The sequence below is a fragment of the Monopterus albus genome, unplaced genomic scaffold (assembly GCF_001952655.1).
Source record: "Monopterus albus unplaced genomic scaffold, M_albus_1.0 scaffold7.1, whole genome shotgun sequence".
Classification (NCBI taxonomy): Eukaryota; Metazoa; Chordata; class Actinopteri; order Synbranchiformes; family Synbranchidae; genus Monopterus; species Monopterus albus.
In genome coordinates this window covers 4118241-4134516 of record NW_018127887.1, presented here as the reverse complement: position 1 = coordinate 4134516, position 16276 = coordinate 4118241, and the positions used below count along the sequence as shown (strand labels likewise).

At 39.6% G+C, this 16276-nt stretch overlaps 2 protein-coding genes across 2 annotated transcripts in view; one reads left to right on the top strand and one right to left on the bottom strand.

Annotated features, from left to right (window-relative positions):
- Window positions 1-8152, top strand: part of ptdss2 (phosphatidylserine synthase 2) — a 16003-nt gene extending 7851 nt beyond the window's left edge. The window contains exons 5-13 of the mRNA XM_020623858.1: window positions 662-729; window positions 1684-1818; window positions 2170-2220; window positions 2422-2535; window positions 3491-3609; window positions 4018-4132; window positions 4594-4739; window positions 5431-5616; window positions 7214-8152. Of these exons, the coding sequence (XP_020479514.1) occupies window positions 662-729; window positions 1684-1818; window positions 2170-2220; window positions 2422-2535; window positions 3491-3609; window positions 4018-4132; window positions 4594-4739; window positions 5431-5616; window positions 7214-7367 (1088 nt within the window). The 3' untranslated portion in view covers window positions 7368-8152. The remainder of the gene's footprint in view (window positions 1-661; window positions 730-1683; window positions 1819-2169; window positions 2221-2421; window positions 2536-3490; window positions 3610-4017; window positions 4133-4593; window positions 4740-5430; window positions 5617-7213) is intronic.
- Window positions 8153-12356: 4204 nt separating this feature from the next.
- LOC109974903 (transmembrane protein 168-like) overlaps window positions 12357-16276 on the bottom strand; it is a 6515-nt gene continuing 2595 nt past the window's right edge. The window contains 4 exon segments of the mRNA XM_020625362.1: window positions 12357-13562; window positions 14667-14941; window positions 15325-15467; window positions 15977-16276. The exon segment at window positions 15977-16276 is cut by the window's right edge and continues 47 nt beyond it. Of these exon segments, the coding sequence (XP_020481018.1) occupies window positions 13021-13562; window positions 14667-14941; window positions 15325-15467; window positions 15977-16276 (1260 nt within the window). The 3' untranslated portion in view covers window positions 12357-13020.

Here is a 16276-nt window from a genome sequence, read left to right as displayed (position 1 = left end):
GGGTGGGAGGGGTGGGGGTAAGAGTGTGGTAGTCAGTCTACGGACTGACTACCACATATACCTTGACCTGTTGAGCCAGTTAAGTAGGTTCAGTAGTTGTTCATCTTGTTGTAGTAAGTTGAAACTCCATAGGTTTGTGCCCTGGGAGACGACCTGGAGGGATCTTCAAAGTTACAACCTGTAACTCCTGTTGCATTACTGAGTAGGAGTGTCACAGCAAATGGAGCCTCTAAATATGAATTGACATGCTATTAAAATAAGAGTTGAATTAATATTGCTAACTTTATTCTTGAATCTACCATTAAGGTCAGCTAAAATAGCCCCTAGCTTTTACCACAGTTTATAGTTTTATAGTTTAGTTTTTTCACTTATTTTACTGAATGTTCCTTTGTCATTGGTAACAGGACAAAAACACACTAAGTATCGTGAACTAATTTAGAAATGATTCAGGCGAAATTTGACAAAACTAAAATCACCAAGATTGGTGTGATTTCGCACTAGATAACGGTGTTAATCTGTCTCCTTTAAACTACAGAGACACTAAAACTGAACTATTAATTCCCAGATGCCATCCAACGTGTTTCCTTTTTATTTGTTGGAAATGACACCGCTGATGTTCAGTGTAAAATCGTGATACATTTCTCACCATCACTCTCTGTAGCTTATTGGCGGTTCTGGCTCTGTGTCTCTGTCGTCTACGAGCTCTTCCTCATCTTCATCCTGTTCCAGGTGAGTGCCTTTATGATGAGGCCTTGATTGGCTGGAACACTCACAATCATTCAGAGGGGCATGTGTACATCAGCATATGCACATACAAAAGCATTGCCACGGGGAAAACTATATAGTAATCACATGCATACTTGAAGTATGTCAGTTACAACACACTTCCAGAACAAGACACTCGATGAAACCATCAGTTCGCATTGAGCTTTGATTTAAATCTGGGATCATGTGGTGTCCAGAAACCAAAGCATGCAGCTACATCCTGAAAACCCCGAAGACATTTTCAAACCATTACAAAACACTGGCCAAAATTTTACTCTAATCCCTGGTGCTTTTCTTGCTGTGATCTGCTCTTACAGGTGCAACTCTCTTTGCTCTCTCAAGGTTTAATTAAGATGTCTGTCGCTGATCTAAATGCTTTAAAATAGCAACAGCTAGCAAAGTATAGCTTTATCAGGACTGGATACTGTTGGAAGAAATTCTAAATACTTAAGCCATCTACCTTTATGGCTAATGTGAGGGAAATTAAAATTGTAGCTGGGCAAAAGCATTAGAAACGTTTTATGCCCCAAAAGTGTACATTTAATCGAAGGGAAGAACTTGACAACTGCAGAGAGTTCCCAGTTTGACAAAGAAACCAGACTGATTGATGAGGGAAATGTATTGCTCTGATTTAAAAGATATGTTATGTAACACACTAAAAATTACATGTAGTGAAACGTATACAGAGAATTTTTTTTGGTAGATCAGGGTTTAACAGTCAAAATTATTAGATGTTATAATTTGTTGAGCTGTGCCGTTCTGAGCTTTTGACAATATGATTCATTTAACATATTTAATGATTCATTATAAAAACATTTTCTTGTGGTCTCATTATGACTCTGTCTTCATAAATATATTTTCCAGGGACAATAAGATCTGATAGTTTCTGTAATTTTCCTTTTAAACCCTGTTATCCAGACGGTGCATGATGGACGACAGTTCATGAAGTACATTGACCCCAAACTGGGGGTACCCCTCCCTGAGCGTGACTATGGAGGAAACTGCCTCATCTATGACCCTGGCAACACCACCGACCCCTTCCACAACGTTTGGGTGAGGCTATTTATTTTATTGTACATTTTATTGTACGTCACCGTGCACCTTGTCTTTTCAGCTGTGAAAGGATGCATGACTCGGTTTCAGCAGGGCAACAGCTATGCATGTATATATTTAGACACGCACATATACTCTGAGTATTGTAATGTTTGGTTGAAAACTGCCTGGAAAGTGATGGGCCAACTTCCAAGATGTAAAACATCTGCAGATACAAAAAACTTTCCCCAAGAGAAAACACTAATTTTATCATTTGTGTTTCAGCAGGTGAAAAAGTGACATGAAATTTAAACTGCTTTTCAGAGTTTTCAAAATAACTTGTTAAATGAACACAATGGTTTGTCTCTACAGGACAAGATGGATGGTTTTGTTCCAGCTCACTTTCTGGGATGGTATATCAAGGTAAGAATAAAATAGGCTGCTTAACACACTAAATATGACTGGACCTAGAGTGCACTGGCTTCAATTGTACTGCCCGGTGAAATTTCACCTGCCCAATCTTAACAAAATATTTTTAGTTGATTCATCATGAACCTGCTGACCTCCTCCCACTTCGTACTGTTCTGCTCCTACTCACAGTTCTGGTTTGCTGTGTTTTTTCAGACGCTGGTGATCCGTGACTGGTGGATGTGTATGATAATCAGTGTCATGTTTGAGTTCCTGGAATACAGCCTGGAGCACCAGCTACCTAACTTCTCCGAGTGTTGGTGGGACCACGTACGTACAAAGAGAACTGCTCCGCTCCTTTGCTTACCTAAGAATCATCAAGTACACTCTCGGGGCAAATTAGATTTAAATCATATAAACATTTTCCAGGGATTTAAAAGAATGTATGATCCTTGAAAGTCACAGTGGTATGAATTGCAGTTCCATGAAAATGAGTGAACAGACTTATGCAAGCTGTAATATAATTATAGCAACAAAAAACAAAAACATCACTGAGTGAACATATTAAGTGGGGGACCAGAGCGCAATGACAAACATGTTATCCACTTCTCTTTATTTGTTGTATTTCATCAAAAAGCCAAAGTGTTCCCAAACAGGAGGCAACCTTAATGATAAGGGAGGCTCCTCAGGCTCTGGCGTCTTGTTTGCATTGGCCATGACATTTACTAGCCAAGGGCTTGATTAAGCTAAGCACGCTGTGTTCCTTTCTGCCACTTAATATGTTCATGTGGGAATGCAAATTTGTTACGCATGCCAAAAAAAAGCCTACTACTATTAAAGACTGTATTTGGTACATGGAGCATTGAGGAAGCATCATGATTTTGCAATACCCTGCAATCTGATGCCTGTGGGTGCTGTATTAAAGCTGTTTTATCAGCATGTGCGGTTTCATTTTTTGCTATTGAGATTTATGACGTCATTTAAGTGCTCATTTGTTTGTATGAGGACCCTATATTATGCTAGTGGGAAATTAAGCAGTCTAATCAACACATCAATGCATGGGGAATGAAGTGAACACCATAAGAAAGCAACAAAATAGAGCATAAGCAAACACAAAGTGGGGGTATTAGGATGAAATATTGACTATAAAAACATTAAGTAGACTGACAACTCCTTATTTACAGTAAATATGGAAGAGGCCTAATCTGGCAGAACTGTGTAAGTGGATCACAGTTATGTAGGGGCATTGCTATATCTTTTAAATAAAACAGTTTTCTCTCACCAGTGGATCATGGATGTGTTGGTGTGTAATGGTCTGGGGATCTACTGTGGCATGAAGACCCTGGGCTGGTTGTCGATGAAGCCCTACCAGTGGCAGGGCCTGTGGAACATTCCTACATACAAGTACGACTTCACACACCCTGCGCCTGGATCAGCTCCCATAGCAGGATTTTCTTTTTCCTGTTCAGTTCATTCCTAAGGGAAAAACAGTGGTAGTCTTGTACTGTTACACAATGATAGAAAGTACAACATCCAAATGAATGAATGAATGAATGATGGTGGTTGTTAACCGCCATGTGAGAATACTTTTTCTCTGTTTCCATAATTACTATCCTTAATACATAGTTTCATTACTGTGAAATCATGCAAGGTTTATTTGTTTTTGAATATATCAGGCAGTTTGTGACAGAATTGTCTAAGATGTGTGCAGTGGCCTCAGTCTGTTGCTCGACCGGTGTGGTATGTTTTGGTTACATCGCCACGGTGGCAGCGATAGTTTGTCTAAGTGCTCCTCTACTGTTTGCCTCCCAGGGGGAAGATAAAGCGTATAGCATTCCAGTTCACACCTTACAACTGGGTCAAGTTTGAGTGGAAACCTGCTTCAAACCTTCGTCGCTGGCTTGCTGTGTTAGGCATAATCTTTATGGTAAGAAATAACATAATGGCAACAAGGAATGAGGCTGCAATATAATAAAATAAAAACACTGAAATCATCATACCTATCCCAAACATAAGCTCCATCACCAAGAACGGGTCCCCACTGCTTAAGCATCTTAAGCCAAATGTGCATCCCAGTGTTTTGTGCTCTGCACAGTGAGAGATTAAAAGAAGAGATTCCAGCACCTGGGATTCAGCATTTGTTGCTTTTATCACTGTCATTCTGACATTTTATAGAGTGAACAATCCATTACTGCTTGGACAAGTATTCGGTAACAGCTATCTTCTTACTTTGTGAATCTGTTTAATAATAAATGGAAACATAATGAGCCACCACCTACAAATGTTAAACGACTTAAGTAATTTGCACATGTAAGATATGGACTTTTTTGTTGTCTTCAATTAATTTAAAATGTCATTGCTTCTAAATTAAGATGTCTCCCTTCCAAGTTCCTCCTGGCAGAGCTGAACACCTTCTACCTGAAGTTTGTGCTGTGGATGCCGCCTGAACACTACCTGGTGCTGCTCCGCCTGGTCTTTTTTGTCAACGTTGGAGGTGTAGCCATGAGGGAGATCTACGACTTCATGGATGACCCGTGAGTATCAGAGAAATTAAGCTGACTGGTGGAGGGGTTGGCTGAGTGCACAGGCTGATCACACGTAGAAGCACAGCGATGAACATGGCATCAGGCACTCAGTCTCTGGACTCATAGATATGTTTGAAGTAACACCACAGGAAGGGAGTAAATCAGCCTATTACATAACTGGCAGGTGTGTGTTGCTCTAGCAGTACTAATAATACTCACAAAGCCAAAGGAGTGTTTTCACTTACAGTTGACTCATACAGCAAGTTCACAGCTAGTAGAGAAATCACCAATGCCTACATGTACCAGTATGCACTGTGTGTGGTTGTTGGGGCAGTTGTTGATAAACCCCTGAGACCAAGTTACGGAGTGTATTTACCAGAGTGATATGCTTCTTATCACATCTGCCTACTAAAAGAAAGCATTTGTGCTTGTCTTAAAAATATACTAACATTTTACTAATACTTTTACACAGTGAAGAGGGCAGGCAACAACTTCCATCCTCATAAAATTAACTGCTCTGACATTTAGCAACAAAATCCCAGTAAATAGAATATAATTAAAACTAGTCATACACAAGCTTCTGTGTTGTTTTTCTTGGTATTTGTTATTGGCTTTAAGTAATCTTTAAGGAAAGTTTCAAGTGTCACAAACACATATTTAGCTTTTGTTTAATAAACGTGTTTTGTAATTTTTCCTCCAGGAAGTTCCACAAGAAGCTTGGCCAGCAGGCGTGGTTGGTGGCGGCAATCACGGTGACCGAGTTCCTCATCGTGGTCAAGTACGACCCCAACACCATCATGCTGCCCATCCCCTTCTTCGTCATACAGTGTTGGTTATTAGGAATCCTCCTCATCGTTACCTGGACCCTGTGGCGGTTTTTCATTCGGTAAGAATTGGAGGGGGGTTACGGGATAGGATAGGAGGAAAGGGGGCACTGGCTATTGCAGTTAAATAAATAGCCAGTTGTTCTCAGAAGTCAGACAGGAGGCACAAGGGCTCAGTCACTGAGACAGAGGAACTGTTGGCACATGTGGCAGTCAGCACGCCGGCCCCTCAGACCGAATGGCCCATCACCTGATGAGATCGGCCCCACCACTTCTCATGGCGCACCGCCCTCAAGTCGCACAGTACAGACACTAAAGCATGTCATGTTGTAGCTATTCAGACCTGGGTGAAACTGTATTTGCAAATAATTTTCATGGTTAGTTTTAGCCTTTTTTGGGACAGCTTTGCCAAACATTAACATTTTGAGAAGAATTTTGACCATCATTATGCTTAATATGCCATCATATAATATACTTTCACTGTCTCCCTGATCCAATGAACCCCAAAAATAGTACAAATAGGAAAGAATGATCTTTTTGGACCCAGTTGTATCCCTCTCCGTTATTTAAATACACCACTTTTGAATCAGCTGAGGTGAGAGTCGAGGGGATATTTCACTCAATGTGCATCCAGTACAGTCGTGCAGATTTATCAAGATACACAGCTGGTGGTGCTTTTCTAGTTTGTTCCCGCTGCCCTTGGTCACTTTTTGCTTTTAACTCTTTTCCACTTCAGGCAAGTGTAAAACCTTTTGAAATTTCCACCATTTTCACTCTGTGCATATGCACAAATTGAAAATTTGCACAGGTGGATGAAAGCCCACCTAGTGGCCAGACCATTTACAAACTGTCATCAGACTTTGATTCAAAAATCCAATTAGTGCACAGAAAAACAAGACGTCAGCTTTTCCAAGTTAATACATAAATGAAGACTTCTTGGTCCCCCAGCAGTGTGCACGGGATGTCCCTCAGTGTCAAAATGGCTTTCCATTTGATCTTGAACACACAAATGGCAAATAAAATATATATTCTCTTACCAGATGTGTGCGGTGACCACATTAAACACTTTAATCCATTACCTAAGAGCTGTACAGCAATCTGCACTCAAGTAAACCAATAATTTCCTCTAAAATTTTCCTTAAAGACACTGGGTTTAATATTTGATGCTGGCAAATGAGCCTCTCCATCACTGCAGGGCGGCGTGCCAACCTGCTTGGCATTCTGCCCTTCCTTTGTGATGGTCATAATGGAGAAGTGTTTCCTGTTTATAGAAGCTATACATAATTTAGAGGAAAAACCGCTTTAATTTCAACATTAACTGAAGTCCTTGTTTATGGTTAAATCAACAAATGAACAGACTGAAACACAGAAAGCAGCAGATACTTTGCATTTAACTGAGTTAGGTGAGTTGTATAGAGACTGAGCCGGTCCTTTCCCACTTTTCTAAAGTAAAGTAGCTTCTGTAACACAGTTGTTGTTTTTTTTAATGAAGCATTTCTTCTGCTGTCTTGCTATAGATCTGAAATATTTTATGACGGGTTTTATAGTATAAGAAAAATTAGGGGCAATGAAAGTTGGTGGAACAGAAACGGGGTAGACGAGTACCTGAGACCGATTTTATATTAATTGTGCACATCTTTTCCTTCAATCCTCCCACAGTGACATCACACTCCGCTACAAAGAGACCCGTCGGCGCAAACAGGAAGTCCCCACTGACCGGGACCGCACTCAGGGCAATGGCAGCACAGCCACCCCGCCTGGACGGAGCAAGCTGAATGGCAGCTCCGAAACCTTGCGGCAGAGGAAGACTTGAGGGCAAATCGTGGGTCAGAGCGGTCGGTCAGAATGGACAAGGTTTGGTGGGGAAAAAATGAATAATGAAGGAGAAATGTGACAGATGAGTGTAGAGAAAAACAGATGGACACATGTGCTGTGTAGTTTGTTCTTGTGCCTACATGAACCAAGTGATTCAAAAGAGGCAATAGGTGCAATTTTTATTCAGTGCATTGTTTAGTTATTGTCTTATTACAGGAATTTACCTCATTCTATTTTTAAGAACATTTGTGGAGATACACAGGAAAACATACATGTATGTGTTATACATAATTTGGGTGATGGAGGAAACAAGCTGAATCACAAGTAGAGTAGTAAAAGGTCAGAGGTCTAGGCTCATTCGTCAACAGCAGTTTCCATTTTCTCAGCTGCACTTTGTCTTAGAAAACAAGGTAGCGTCAGGAACATATCTGCCTCTGTAAATATGCTTTGTTCTGTTTTGTGCAGTCAAATCGGTGCAAATGAGAAAAAGGCAAGTATTCGTAGTAGTTTCTGTAGGTGTAACAGTGGATATGGATTCCAGTTATTGTCCACTGCTATGCAATCTTCAGTATCAGTCTGGGATTTTGGCCACAATATTGCCAAGCTGCAGTTGAAATTAAGCGTAGTTAATACTGCCACATTTCTGCTATGTTCAGTTTTCCCATTCATTGTTTAGAGTACTTTTTCATAGGTCTGACAAGTTCTAGATACATTGTTTACATGTGAGAGACAATATAATCTTTTCATTTACAGTTCAGGATGTTCATTCCTGGAAGCACTGAGTTCTAGTCCCAGAAAGGAGAGGGAAATCTGCCCAAAGCCATTTCTCCTCTTAGGCTTTGCTCTCCAAAAGAACAATAAGTGTATATATTATATATAAGAAAAACAAAAAGTCAAGATGTACCATATTCTAGGCATTTAACTGGTTATTTTATGATATGATATAGTTTGTTTGTAGATTTGTCATCACTACTGTTACTTCTGTATGATAAATCGATTATGAACACTAGACTGTACTGAAGTTACTTTCTGCAAGATGATGTACACATGACAATCATCCTGACAGAAATCTTCGCTCCTCTTCCCTCTAATGGAGATGTGCCAGCTCGTTCACAGCAGAGATCTGGATGTTCTTCCACTGCAATGTGGCTCAACTGTTGGCTCATTCAGTTACATCAGAATATGAGTTTAATATGTTTTCATTATGCCAAATGTTCTTTTTAATTAATTCTTCACTTTTATTACGTTGTCATGTTCTGCAGTGTTTGGACCAAAACAAAATGAGAACCAACCTTATTATCAGAGGAATGATGGTTTAACATAGGTTTGGCTGGGTTGTGGTTTGGGAAGAAAACCAACTTTGCCATATTACACTTACAAATAGCCAAAGCTTAGATCTTATTTTTGCTAAAGCCATAAATGCCAGCCAGACCCACTTGAACTACTCAAATTGCTGTTAAGCCTCATTTAGATTTATTTTAATTCAGACTAAAGCAGTTTAAAATCAATCTGGGTCATTAAGTCAGCAGACAGTTTTGTTACAAAGGTAATTTGACACCTGGAGGTGAGATGGTTGAAAATCAAATTTACTTTGACGATGAGTGTTCGTAAAAATTGTAGACCTCAACTCCCTTGTTTCTGTTTCACAGAATAGCTCTGTCCAAATATCTTGTTGCTTTAGATTTTCTTGTCACAAATTTGTCAAATGTTGAACTTAAACATTTAGTTGATCACCAGAAAATTAATCAGGAACTATAATGATTATTAGTTGATTATTTTAATCATATGTCAATCAAATATCCCAAATGTTCTCAGGTAACAGCTTCTCTGTTACGTGATGAACTGAATATCTGTGGGATTTGGGCTATTGGGCAGACAAAGCAAGGAATCTCAAGACAACAGATAAATAATTAAACTTATTATGGCCATTTTCTCTATTTCCTGAGCAGTTTTAGTTAAGTGTTCTAAATATTTTATAAGAATCCAGCATCGTCAGATCCAAGCATTTACCTGTTACCAAGAACCATACCCAACAAAGCTTTAGTCTTTGTCCAGTTCCAGTCTTGCAACTGTCAGAGAATCTGTCTCTGTGTGTAACACATTGTGTCCCAGTAGCTACTCACTACATAGATGATTACAAAGTAGATGGCATCTGTGAATTTAGCTCTAAAATCCAATTGTGCACTAGTCTGATGATTGAAGATGCTGTAGTAATTTTCTTGTGAATAATCTAGCAGATCAGTTCAAATGAGAGGGCCTGGTCATCCATCACCTTATTTTGATATAAACAGTTACGATAACATTTAGGCTCCTCATGCTTATCCAGGCTCTATGTGCATACTTTAGCCCTCTTTCTTGAATGCAGATTACGGTGCAAGTTTAAAACCTTAAAAACAATGTTCAGCTGATAAGTCAAAGTTTGTACTTGTTGTCCTGTCTTAATGCAGCTGATTTAGAGCTTGGTAGAAGTTGAGAAAGTTTGCTTTTCCCCACTGCATTCTTAAACGAAAGCTTTTTAGGCATAGGCTGGAGATTTAGCATTGGATTGGTTAAAGTGCATTTGTTTGAAGACTTACACCGACCAAAGTAATTTTGCACATCAGCTCTGAAATCACACTGGTGACTTCAGAGACTGAACTGAGCTGTTGAATGAAATGGGAACAGGTCAAAGAAAAAAACTAAAGCAGGACCTCTTCCTTGAGTGTTTGGTGTAGTTTCACCTGTGGCCACATGGGGGCGGTAATGATCGGTTACGGTCTCTGCTCTGTGTTCTTCTCTCTTTGACAGTGAGCACAGGCAACTTGCCACAAAAGCCATTTTCATCTTGGTTTGTGTAAATGGGAACATGTTAAAGATCATAAAACTGAAATATGCTGCTGCACCACAGAATTTTGTAATGTTTTCAGTAAAATCTAATGAAAACCTGAATTGAGCAGTCTGTTTAATTTTTACCAAATCACATCACAGGTAGGTGAGTGTGTTTAATTTTTCAATTTAAAGCATCTTATCTATTGTAGTTATGTGGTGCTATGGTATGTGTGCACAGGATCCATGCTCTAGTGACTACTATAATTTAATACATAACGTTTTCTAACACTAGAAGTAGCGGTTGGCATGAAAGATGTGTTTGTGTATTTTCTTTTACCATGCAGGCAGACTTGAACAGGTTGGGCAAGTACGTCTAGCAGGTAAGACAAATGAAGTCATCTGACCTTTCACTCTACTTGGAAGTTAAGTAACTTTTTTTGTCAGTTCTTACCTCCTGCTATTCTAATATTAGTCATCAGAGAAAAGTTTCTGATTAATCTATTTTGGCCAAGTAATGCTGATTTATTTTGGAGCTGCATCTTTACAATAGTAAATAGTAAATGGTTTCCTTGTTTTCAACATTTACCTTACTCATGCACCGGGTGGTTGGTGGCTCAGGTGATAAAGTAGGTTTGATCATAAGATTAACCGTTAAATCCCTGGCTCCACTAGTCTGACACTAAATGCGACAATCTGTGACTGTGTGCATAAGTCGGTGTGTTTTGTTCTGGTCTCTCAGTGATGCAGTTTACAAGTCTAATTCCTTGATTTCCTGTAAAGAACCTATATAATTTGGCATCTTTACAGGTCATTTAAGCATAGAAAAATGAAAAGCCCAATTGTCACTATATGCTGTTGGCAGTTATTCAGTATACCGACTTAAAACCTTTTAATATAGCAAGTCAGCAATGACTCCTCCCTTTACAAAGTGATAACATTGTTTTTGGTGAACTGTTGTAGAGAGGTCTTGATTCAATATTGTTGTTTCAGACTACTATGTGCTGCTGTTGAACTGTACCGAATTATACATTATCAATGGGGTGGACAAAATAATAGAAACCCACATACATTTCAGCAGCACCACAATGAATCAACACCTTTAAAATGGGAACTCATCACCTTCATGGTGAGATGATTTATTGGTCTGTTTTAGATGGCATTTAGCAAGATGTACCTAATAAACTGCCAGCTGAGTGTATATGAAAATTAGTTTCCAAAAATAGTAAACTAACAATGAGAACTCTCTCATTACCCATAATTAGTACCAAATGACAAAGTTCTTTCCAGGAACTATAGTTAGGAAGTCTTTAGGTAGCTTCATGCAGTGTTACCCAAGAGCAGACCATTGACTTGTTAAGAATGGAAGATTTATTGTCCTAGACTAGAGTCTGACACATGAAAACACACTCACCAGCCACTTTATTAGGTACACATTTACAACTGAATGCAGGTCAGGTGTTGCTGTACTGGACTACATTATATTTAGAGGGGTCACCCCCAGCTACATGAGAGGGTCAGAATATTGGAAACACCTGAATATAATGTAGTCCAGTACACCACTGTAAATTAAGACCTCAAAAATAAACGACTGAATTTATGCATTTTACAATTTCACCAAAACAAACATTTTGAGCTTCATAAACAGATGTTAAGGTGGTGTTGCATTAAATTGCATACAAATGTACTTGCATAGTTTCATCCATCTTTCACATGGTTTTCTTACCACTAATCACTTTGCAAACAAAACCGATAATCCTCTAGAGGCCAGTAAACTGTATTAAACCCTAGGCAGAACAATGGATTTAATCTTGTAATGCATTTAATTAACTGGGGTTCAAATAAAGACAAATAGTTCACATATCTCTGCTTGTAGTACTTCCATCAGTACAGTTAAAACACCGTCATGGATTCCCTGAAGCAGCTGGAGTGGGTTTAAAGGTCAACCCTAAGAGCACTAGAAAGGCAAAGCAGTGTGTCAAATATACAAAATGCATAGTCAAATCTATCAAAACACAGGAGTATAAAAGGTTCTAGCAATAGACTGCTTATAATAAACACTGCCCAGCCACATTCATAGTCACACCTGTACAACTGTATACAATTTAACATCTGTGTTTGTGAAGCTCAAAATGTTTGTTTTTGGTGAAATTGTCAAATGTGTAAATTCAATTATATGTTTATTATTGAGGTCATAGTAAAAGGTGGTGCTGTACTGGACTACATTATATTCAGAGGTGTTCCTAATATTCTATAGCTGAGGAGGGCGAACATATAGGAACACCTCTGAATATAATATAAAAAACAAACATTTTGAGCTTCACAAACACAGATGTTAAGAAGGTATTGCATTAAATTGCATACAGTTGTACAAGTGTGACTATAAATGTGGTTGAGCAGTGTAATCTACGCCTGAGATCTTCCTCTAAAAACATCCCATGGCCACTTTGGTGTAAGGTTAAAAAGATCAGCCTACAAAGCTTGATGTTCTTTGGTGATTTTTGAGTAAAAGGCACCAAGCAAATGTGTGGAAATTTATGGTGGAATCAGATCTAACAGTAAATACATTGCTTACATGTGCAAATAATGTAAATCTGCTCAGCCTCATCCTACAGCCAGAGGTACTGTATGTTGACAGGGATGTTTAAATCTTTACTTGAAATCTAAAAACACACATACATTAGCAAGTTGCAAAGACTGGTACTAAAAGGAGCCGTTAGTTTTTCAGTAACAGACTGGTTAGCGACAAGATGACAATCCAGTAGCTGCCTGGGTTCAAAAAACTGACTTTTGCAAAAAAGTGAGTGACAAATATTTTAGAAATAAAGTTAGCCCTGTTTATATTTCTAAGATCTGACCAGTTTGAAGCCTTGTCCAGTGTCCAGTACCGCTGGGGGAAACCAGTTGAGTTTGATTCTCTTTAGACATTTCAGGCAAACACTGCAGATCCACAACAGATTCAAGCCACCACACCACAGTGCCAAATAGACCAGCGGATAGGTCATGCGGGGAAAGTACATTTGCCAATGAGTGGTGACATCACTTCCTGTCGGCAGGTGCAGCGTGTAGTCGCTCCAATGTTTGGAAATGCTGTAGGTGGCAGAAACTGCTCTGCTCCGCCCCGACCACTGGATGCTGCTGTTTGAGTTGCAGTTATACTCCACCCACTCAGCGGTGAAGTCTCCGAGCTGAGGGGGGTCCTGCAGCTCAACATCAGTCACTCTGGCGAGCGTTGCTCCCTGTATGGCCACGTACAGACCCTCCACCTTCCCGATTGCCTTCACCCACGGCAATGAGTTGTGGCAATCGAGCACCCGCATGATGGAAGAGATTTTGTTCTTCTCCCTCCACCACTCCAAGATCTTATCCAGGCGAAGAGCGGCTCCTCCTGATGATCACAAAAATTACTTGGGCAAAATAAGCTTCTTACCAGGGGCCACAGATAGAAATGAGCTTTTAGCTATACATGTTGCAATAAGTGTACTGAGCTTTGTCACTGTTAAAGTTAAAAAAAAAACTAATTGTAACATTACAACCAAAGGCAGTAAGGATTAAGTGTGACTACAATAACATAAGACAAAATATAAGAAAAAATGCTGGAAGGATGCCGTCTTATACTTGCATAGCACTTTTGTATGCATTGCAGCACACACAAAGTTCTTTCACACTATTTGGCCATTCACCCATTCACCCTCCCAAGCATTCACATGCACGCACCGGCGACATCACCGGGAGCAGCGTCTTGCTCAAGACAACCCGCTCTATCTCTTGAGCCACAGACACCCCACAGGGTTGTAGATGCACCTTATCTGGCTATTTAGGACATATTACATTATGACCAACAGTGACCTTGTTTTAAAGCAGAGGTTTTCAACTAATTGGGACCCAGGGACCACCATGCTGATTAAGAAGTAACCCGAGGACCTCTGTTCAAATCAAATCAAAATTTATTTGTATAGCACTTTAAAAACAACGTCTGGTCGACCAAAGTACTTTTCACGGCAATGCAAATCCAGAGTAAATAATATCAATACACCCTTCTGTTGTTGGGTGGATGAGTCACCTTGAAATTCACCTTATATTTGCATGAATGACTATTCACAAACAATAATTAAAGAAATTGAAATGCATTTAAAAATGTGTAATTCCTACAGTGAGACTATATTATTGAATGAACCTGTAATGCCTTCACAGACCACTGATTGAAAATCTCTGTTTTATAGTGTAGACATAAGGCAATCTGTTTTTCACTTCCTGTATGACCAGAGCTATAAAACTGTAAAAGGCACTGCTATCTAAGCTGCCAAGATAATTAACATCCTTAGTTGAGTTCTAAAGTCTAGAATGAGCTGCAACAGTATGAAATTACTTATTCTGAAAGAAAAATACTTTACCAACTCTCTCATTATCCATTATTATACAATCAAACAGTGCACCCATCTTGTTTTTAGCATTAAAAAGGTGAGATACTGATACTTGATGCTCCTCTTACCTGCCAATGCCCACTCTCCCGTTCTTTGTGTGTGACCGCTGTAGAAGATCACATAGGTGTCATGGCGAGGCCCGTCAGTTGTGCGAAGATCCAAGAAGGATTTGATCTTTGCCTGCAAAGCCTCCAGGGTCACCCCACTGGTGGAATAGTCGCAGCCGAAAGTCTCAATCAAGTGGTGGGCGAAGAAGCGCTGCACGTTGTTCAACATGCCTGTAGAGCGTTTGTTTAGATCCTGCACCTGGCCTGGAGGCAGTAGCATGGGCTGACCGTCAGGACTACAGGACAAACGCAAATAAAATAAAGTGAATGCATCTTGTCTGTTTACTGTAGATGATCAGCCTTGAAGCACAGTTCTCCAACTCCTTGGATTAAAATATTTGCCACAACTTAATGCCTAAATGTAGCATCTGCCTGCCAGATTTAACTTTAGTTATTTTATGTCCATTTTTAATTGTATAATTCATACTATACAGGAAGTAGCACAGAACAGCCATGTCTTTTCCTTGTGTGGTAAGATGCACTTAAAAATAAGAAATAAAGTATTGATTTAAAAGTTTAGTTAGCTCTTAAATCCGTTGTCATAACTTTTGTAAAAAATTAACTAATATCCTAAGTTCATATGACCGGCACTGGTTTCGTTCTCTGCCAGTAGACTGACCTGCAGTAGTTGGTGGGAATGACCACTGCATAGCCCACACAGGTTCCTCCTAGGCTGTTCCCAAGCTCATGGAAAATCCCATGAAACAGAGACTCTAAAGGCAGCACGAGCAGAAACATGCTGACAAAGGTGCTGCTGGAGGCCTGCAAAGCACATTTAGAGAAGTCAATGGAATACAAGAAAACTTCTATGAAACAATAGTATGCAACTTTAATCTAACAAATAAGTGTGTAAGAATGCATTCTCTAGCTGATGTGGTTTATAAATCTTTTAGCTTCTTCAGTTTGATGATTTGCTGCTTTTGACTGTGATGGGACTATACCATATTGTAAATTAAATTCTTTGGGTTTGGACTGTTGGTTAGCCAAACTAATTTGCATTCTAAGAACTTGTTTTTCCTCATTTTATAAAATTTATTAGAAAATAAATGACAGCTTAAACTATAATTGAGGTATTCATTAGATACTGACAGCCCTAATGACAGCATGTCTTACTTTTAGTCACTGATGAATCTTCTTGTACATCTGTACCATGAAATTCTATTTTTGTGGTTGTCGTATTGCCCTGTTTGCCACCATAAAACCCTGTGATAAAGCAGATCATATGATACGTATCTTCTTATAAAGTTGATATGCTGTCTAGCTGCACATACCTGCCAACAAAGAGCAGCAATACAAACAGTTGACACCAGTGTGAAGAGCACCAGGCGTTCAGAGATGAGGCAAAAGTGTCTCATGCCCTTTGAGGCCATGATCTTGTCCAGTCCGCTGACCCCTGTTCCCTGGGACAAGCACAGCCTCTGACAGTCACTGAGCTTGGTGTGAAAGCCCCACACAGTAATGACAAACACCATGTGGCTGATGGACCAGAAAAGCGACCCCACCACAAAAGCTGGGATCATAAAGTACCAGTGGTTCAGGTTAGTTAGCTTGTGAGCGGCCAGGATGATGAA